At 34.0% G+C, this 7,748-nt stretch overlaps 1 protein-coding gene across 1 annotated transcript in view; it reads left to right on the top strand.

Moving 5' to 3' along the window:
* Positions 1-2,039, top strand: part of CXADR (CXADR Ig-like cell adhesion molecule) — a 28,749-nt gene extending 26,710 nt beyond the window's left edge. Inside the window, exons 6-7 of the mRNA XM_007934898.1 lie at positions 115-253; positions 1,775-2,039. Coding sequence (XP_007933089.1) covers positions 115-253; positions 1,775-2,039 — 404 coding nt within the window. The remainder of the gene's footprint in view (positions 1-114; positions 254-1,774) is intronic.
* The last annotated feature ends 5,709 nt before the right edge of the window (positions 2,040-7,748 follow it).

Below are 7,748 nucleotides of genomic sequence, written 5' to 3'. Positions count from 1 at the left end.
TTGAACCGCCAGCCTTCTGGTTAGCAGTCAAATGCCTTAGGCACTATGCTGCCAGAGAATAGATATAGTTTTGTTTTAACTATTAATTATATTCTCATTAACCTCTTTTTCTAGCTTCAAACAGAGCTGGAACAATTGCAGGAGCTATTATAGGAACTTTACTTGCTCTAGTGCTCATCAGTCTTCTTATCTTTTGTTGCCGTAAAAAGCGCAGAGAAGAAAAATATGAAAAAGAAGTTCATCATGATATCAGGTAATTAAATGAAAAAGCGTTGACTGACATATACCAAATTTATTAGTCTTTAGAGTGCATTGGTTCTCTTAATCATCCAAAGAAAAAAACTCTGAGAATTGGCTAAAAGCTGTAGCTCCTCTACTTAGGCTGTTTTAAAATTTTTTACTTTCATTTCAAATGTGTAGATGAACCATCTTTGATAGTGGCCCAGCCTCCCAATTTTCTTGGACCCCACTCTGTGAAACACTGCAAAATTATTATCTCAAGACTGTCTGCCATCTCCCAGTAAAGTGACAGTCATGAGATTTCCACAAAATAAAGGTACAGGGCCAGATGATGAGGTTTTAAAAGAAGGCCTAAATGGAGGAATTGGTGCCGCTATTTCTTCCATCCTTGGCCTCTGTGCCTTTCGCAGAGACTCCAACAGCACCATGTTGGGGCAGAGCATTAGACAGTTTACCACATCTGTGGCCCAAAGGAGCCACTGTGGGGAAGGCCCAGGGAAGAATTTGCCATTTTCAGTGGAAAACAAGTGGCAATTACTAATTATGATGACTGTATACTTTGGGTCTGGATTTGCTGCACCTTTCTTTATAGTATGGCAACAGCTGGTTTAGAAATGATATTTAAGCTCATCCATAAAACAGGTAAGAAGAAGGATGTTTTAAGAAGTACATCCTCTGAAAAATGCATCAAACTGTTGAACTCATAGCATATTGGTTATGTTTGTAAATAAACTTATTACATAGGGGGAAAACAAAAGGCATAAATGTATCATTATGGGTAGTTCATAAAACTATTGGTAATGTGATTTTATTTTCTCAAATGTTGTAAACTACCATATTTTAACCAGAAGTGCACATTGGATCATAGAACTTTCAGTAATAATGATGCAACCTGGGAAATTGACATTTAGTGGTCTCTGGGCACTTGTATCTTTTAAATGACCAGCATCAAATCATTCAGATATGTATATGTGTAAATGTTTGGTGTTGAAGTCCTTATGACTAAATTCCTAGTTTTGGTGAGCCCAAATCTATAAAAGTTCCCACTAAGGTGTTAAATTACTAACTTTCATGGAAAAAAGATTTTTTGGGAGGTGAGTAGAATTATATCTAGATATTAGTGCTTTATCAATATAAAGTGTTACATGAATATAACTAGTTTATTTTGATTGGTGGTACTAGAATCTAAAAATATTTGAGCTATTCCTTGTGAAACAACATAGAACCATATACATTTGTATATATAAAAACCATGGTTTCATTGTCAGTGAAAATATATACTTGTTAATTAAAATGTTAAATTGAAAACAAATAGAGTTTATGGTGTTGCCAATTGACCCTACTTTCTTTTTTCAGTTCTTTTATATGTGTATATATATTTATATAGACATGCGCACATTTTTTGTATATTTAGTATATACTAGTAATATACTAGAGGATCTTCCACCACCTCTATTAATGATTCATACCTTATATAACCAGGTTTTTAAAAAAACTTGGTCTTCTAACTTCTACTGGGGACTTTGCTTTCCAGGGAAGATGTGCCTCCTCCAAAGAGCCGAACATCCACTGCCAGGAGCTACATTGGCAGCAATCATTCTTCCCTGGGATCCATGTCTCCTTCCAACATAGAAGGCTATTCCAAGACTCAATATAACCAAGTACCAAGTGAAGACTTTGAACGTGCTTCTCAGAGTCCGACTCTCCCACCCACTAAGGTAGCTGCCCCTAATCTCAGTAGAATGGGAGCGGTGCCGGTGATGATTCCAGCACAGAGCAAGGATGGGTCTATAGTATAGAGCCTCCACACCTTTCATCTGTGCTCTTCAGGCTTCTTTTCATCTCTTGAAATAGGAAACACTTACCCTGTTCTAAATTTTGTTATCAGCCTCAAAAACTACCAAAAAGAAGTTAATCAGAAACCATAAGACATTTACTTTGAAAAGTTCTGTTTGGTTATATTGAAACAGTAAAGGCATTCAAGTTACTAAAGATACCCAGAAAACATGGATTTTTCTATAAAGTGTTTGATTTTATAAGTTTCTAAAGATTAATACCTAAGTAAGATGTAGCACTTTGAATTTGAAACCATAGCTAAGGACACTGGTGAACTTACATGCATACCACGTTGATACTTGAATCATCTAAGAGTTGTACTTTATAACTTCTTCCATTAATTTCTGGATGCCTTTCTCATTTAATTTACAATCCATTAGTGCCCCCAGAATTGGTAAGAAACATTCATGCAAAGAATAATTATATACATACATATATGTTTGTTCTTGATTTTATAACTTCTTTAAAAACTCTAGATGTGTTTGGAGTACTTTTAATAACAAAACACTAAAATATTTTAGAATTTACTAATTTTACTTTTGAGTCATCTAATCATTTATAAGCCTTGTCTATTAAATAATTTCTTATATTTAATTGATAGACTGCTGTAGGGCTAGGGACAGATAGTAAGTACGCTCTTTTATATGCTAAAGTCGAGGAGCATCTATGAAGTTCATTTAGAAATGAGTGAATGTCAGCTGCACACAGAGGTGACACTAGTGAGGCAGTAGTGGGGATAGATTTCGTTGGTGAGTGATCCAAGGTCTCTAGGCTGGTGGTGGTATTTATAGCAGTGACTAACCAGATCAAGGACTAAAATTTTGTAGCGTGCTCTATTCACTGAAATCATGGACCTAGGCTGTTTAAAAAAGAATCACTGTTCCCAACTAAATAACACTGGTTATCCACTTCAGGTTATATTTTTCTAATAAGAAAAAACTGTAGCTCATTTATTACTTCATACTTATAGATTGAAATTCCCTGATTATTGGTTTCAAATTTAAAATTATTTTCTGGATCAGTTTTTTTTTTTTTTTTTTTTAATGTTGCATATTTTATATTTAAGAAACATATATAATCCTTCCCTTCTTGAATGCAGTTCTTGGAGGATACTTTCCTTATAGACTCAGAATGATCAAATATATTTAAAGAGAGTGAATATCCTAGATCAGCTCTGTTTCAGCTTTGGGAAGATGGAGAGTTGTTATTATATGGACAGTATATCTTTGTGTAGTTTCAGAAAATCAGGTTGAGCTTTGAAAAGTTTAAGTCTTAGTTTTGTGAAAGTGACTTGTTCTTTAAAAAAAAGAAGAAGAAGAAAAAGGAGCAAAAGGAATACTCTTGTGGTAGTTCAGTTTGTGTGTCAACTGGGTGGGCCTGGGTGAGTGGCTGGGCAGCTGGATGTAGTATTCCCCATGATGAGACTGGTAATCAACTCCGTGGTGGAATCTACTGGGAGCAGCTGAGTAGCTTCCTTTAGGTGTGTGGCCTGCTTCTGGTATATAAGCAGCAACTTTGGGAATGGTCTCTAGCTTATGACATGCTTGGACCCTGCGTGTAGCCGTGTCGTTGTTCAACAGCCTGCTATGTTCTGCCAACCTTGGGACTTACAATGGACTTAAATTAATTGCCTGCCATGTGGTTTGGTAACATCGGGACTGTGCCTTTTTACTTGTCTACCTTGGGCTTGGCAGCCTCAGCAGCTGTCTGAGTGAAGAAAATCCTCTAGCTTCAGTGGAGCTGGAGGCAGAGCTGAAGCCCAAGGTTGAGGGGCTTTCACACAGCCCCTAGAGCCTGGCACTTTGAACATGGACTTAAAGCCTCCAAACTATAAGAGAATAAACTCCTGTTTGTTAAGGCCACTCCATTTGTGGTATATTCCTGTCAGAGCGGCACTAGGTAACCAGAACAACTCCTGACTGCCAAATGTGTTAAATGTTGTTTTAGTGGAAGAAAGTGCATTTATTTTATTTCCCTTAAGACTGTGAGGGAGTGTGGATATAGTAGAATGAGCCAACAGTTTCTCTATAGTAAATAAGGTCTGCAATAAATTATTTCATTAGCTCTAAAACCTTTTCCCTAGATTTCAGTAGGGAGTTGGTTTCTGTTAACCTCTTTGGGTGCCGTGGTGATAATTCTACATTATAAATTAATGTTGGCATGCATTTATGATTAGGCGGAGTATTATGCATACTTTTTAATGGTAACTTAAGCTGAATGTCTGTGTAATGGATTAGTCTATAGTTCTACATGTTTGGAAGCATTTTTAAAATAAGTTTTTAACCTTACACACAATTACATTTATACTTGTGTTAATGTTTTTATCTGTGCCTTTTGGGTAATGTATTATTATGAATTTCTGGTGCCTATGAGCTTGCTATCACCTGAAAGGTGATTAGAGGTGAAGGTACTATTTCCAAAAATGCATCACTGTGACCCCTTTCTATCTCACACTTTCAATTGATTCTCGCCCCTTCTTCTCTGTTCTTTTTGGATATAATTGATTGTATTATTTATAAAGATTTTATAATTTCAACACTTGCAACATTCTTTGACTGTGTTCATGGCTTCTGATTTTATAGCAGTAACTATTTTTGAATGCCAGATGTCTGGACTCTTTTATACAAATAAGATTTATTTATAAGATATTATAAGAATAAATAAGTAGCAGAACACAAATTTCAGTAATAATAAAGTTCATCCTTTCTATTCCTGATTTTCATATAATGAAAATTATGCTCTCACTAAAGTTGAAATTACTACAAAAGGTGGACGTGTGTGAGACCTTTCTTTCCCTTAGCCCTAATACATATCTCAGTGAATCAGAATCTCTTCCAGAAAGGCTTTCCATTTAGATCAGTACCAACTCACTCTTAGAAAAGAGCTTCGTAACCTAAAGAGAGGTATTGACTGTGAGTAAGCTTAGAGGAGAGACTCTCATTTTAGTTGTGTGTTTCCAGCTACTCTCCTTACAAATGTTAGTTGACCCAAAGTTCAGATAATATGTATCACTGATGATATCCCAAATAATTCTCACTGATAATTCAGTATTTGTTACAGATTTTTTTTATTAGTAATCATCGGTAGTATTTTTTTTTTTTTTAATTGTTATTTAATTCTTTTCCACTGAAGAGTTAAACATTGGTCAAGGTCGGCACTGTATCTTTAAAGCAAAACAGTTTAATTCTACTCCACCTAAGTGACCTGACACCATGTTTGAAAATTACACATGATAACTAAATAAATGATTCCATGGAATATGTGCTGCTTCATCTTGAATATGAAATAGTTATAGGTTGGTTGGTTGGTTTTCTATTTTTCCTTCTTGGAAGACCTGCCAAGTAACTCGGTAACTTTACTGCCTTGGTAACTTTCACCAGTTAGAAAGCAAAAAGGAAAGAAAAAAAAAAATCTCTTACTGATTACACTGACCAATTATTCTAGGAAAATAACTGCTTTTAATTTTGACTGTCTGCCATGAAGTGTTTGTATAATAGAAATACAGCCTGAGTATGTCTTAGAGAAGGTTAATTGAAGAAACTCAAACTATTATTCTTATAGATTATGGATATGAAGAAATACCTGATTTTTAATTAATTATTTGCCTCAATTTATATGTTACTTTTACCTTTACTCAGTTAAGCAAATGTTTAAGATTGAGTCCTACAGATTTGAAGTATTAGTTCCAGGGGGCAAGTAAACATTATGATTAAATATAAAAAGAACTCATTGCATGGAGATGGATATCGAATTCTATAATGTATGATTTTTTAAAAGAACTATTCTTAGTGTCTTTGTGTGTGTGTATCTATGTGTGTGTATGTGTGTGTGTGTAGCATGTATATTTGAAGTTACATGAATGTTTAAAGTTTTTTCCTAATTAATTTTCATCTCAACAGTGTTAAGTCTCTTGGATGCCTTATTCCAGTGTGAACAGAAAAAGTCCTTATTTTATGTGGTTAGTGCTTTGATGTGTCACATGAGGAGTAGTTTGTAGAAAATGTTGGCACAATTTTAACTTTAGTGGCTTGTAACATATGTGTACATATATCTTGAACATTTCTGTGCTTAGTAGCATAAATATTCTGGGCAAGTTTTAATATTTCAAATGCGTTTGGATACTCTTGCAATAAAGATAGTAACGTATTCTGCTTTAGAATTTCTTGTTTGCATATTTTGACACTAAAATGGTCCATAACTGAGCACAGTGTCCATTTATAAACATTATAGAAGCAGAGAAGAAAAATAAATTTGTGAATTGTGGTTCTGTTTATGTCTCTTTAGGCAAAAACTGCTCATTTCTTTTATGGACAGTAACACTAGCAAATATTGGTTTCATCTGGCCTCTTACTGATTAAAATTAAGTTTTCTAAAACTCTGTTTTTCAATTTAAAAGTATGGTGAATGTAAGTTGGGTTTGGTTTTGGTCATGGACATTAAAAGCTCCAATCAAGGAAGAATCTTATGTTTTCTATTTGTTTAATGATACAAGTGTTAAGAGAACCACAATTCATTGAATCAGAATCACTTATTCTGGTCCCTAACTGTGAATTTTAGTAATAAATACACTTGTACTACTGGGAAAAAAATATTTTGACACATCACATATATAAAGTAGAGAATTGATAGTGTCAGTTTCCAAATAATTTTGTATTTAAAATTTCTGGCTTTGAGTATTCAATGGTGCAGATTTTGAAATTTGTAAGAAAAAAATTTGTTTAACCAAACAAAAACTTGCTCTAGTTTTGTGACCTTGTATACTTTTGAAATAAAATCAAGAAAGCAGTTTTCTGCCTCTGAACCTAAAGAGTGTGGTGTGGCTTCATTGTGCCTTTTTTTTTCCTTAATATTTACTAAAGTTTGAATATCCTTTTCCCTCCCTGCTCTCCTTAGTCAATTTTCCTTTTTTCTCCCCTTGCATCCTCTATTAAACATAATACATTTCAAACTGCAACATTTTTGCTTAAAAAAAAAAAAAAAAAAAACATTAAATCTTCTACTACAGTATTCATAGGTGAAGGGCACAGGCTTTTGAGTCAGAGATATTGGAATACCAGTATTACCAAATACTTTATTTAGCTTCAGTTTCCTAGTGATTAAAATTGGAATGAAAACCAAGCTATTACATAGGCGATGTTGAAAGCATTAAAAGGAATAAAACTGGTAATAATAATGAAAATTCTTTGTGATTGCCCCTGGTTTTTGTGATGCTGATTATGATATACACATTTTCAGAGAATTGAGATTACAATAAAGCATACTAAGTGAAATTACTTAGTATAGTTTATTACCTTTAATTTAGACCACATTTTAACCTTGCAGCGCTGAAGACTGGATCTTATTTCTGTTTAATTAAATACCAAATGGCAAAACTGATAACAAGTAATTTGCTTTTAAATTAAAAGGGTCTAGTTTTAAGTCTAAGGCATAATCAAAGGCAGTTTCTAAATGCAATAAAGGCAGCAGTGAAAAGATCAGAAGACCAATCCTGGAAACTAAGTGCAGGGTTTTTTTTTATTTTGTTTTGTTTTTTTGCTGGTATTTCTGAAGTGTAACTCACACGTGCTTTGTTGTTTTGTTACTTAGATGATTATTTTGAATTTGTTAAATGTTAATAGAAAAGTTGTTGCCCTAAATTAACTTCATAGGAAATTGTCAAATTCTCCTTCATC

Source organism: Orycteropus afer, unplaced genomic scaffold (genome assembly GCF_000298275.1).
Source record: "Orycteropus afer afer isolate SDZICR_OR568_19922 unplaced genomic scaffold, OryAfe1.0 scaffold00022, whole genome shotgun sequence".
NCBI lineage: Eukaryota > Metazoa > Chordata > Mammalia > Tubulidentata > Orycteropodidae > Orycteropus > Orycteropus afer.
This window is presented reverse-complemented; position numbering and strand designations above follow the sequence as displayed.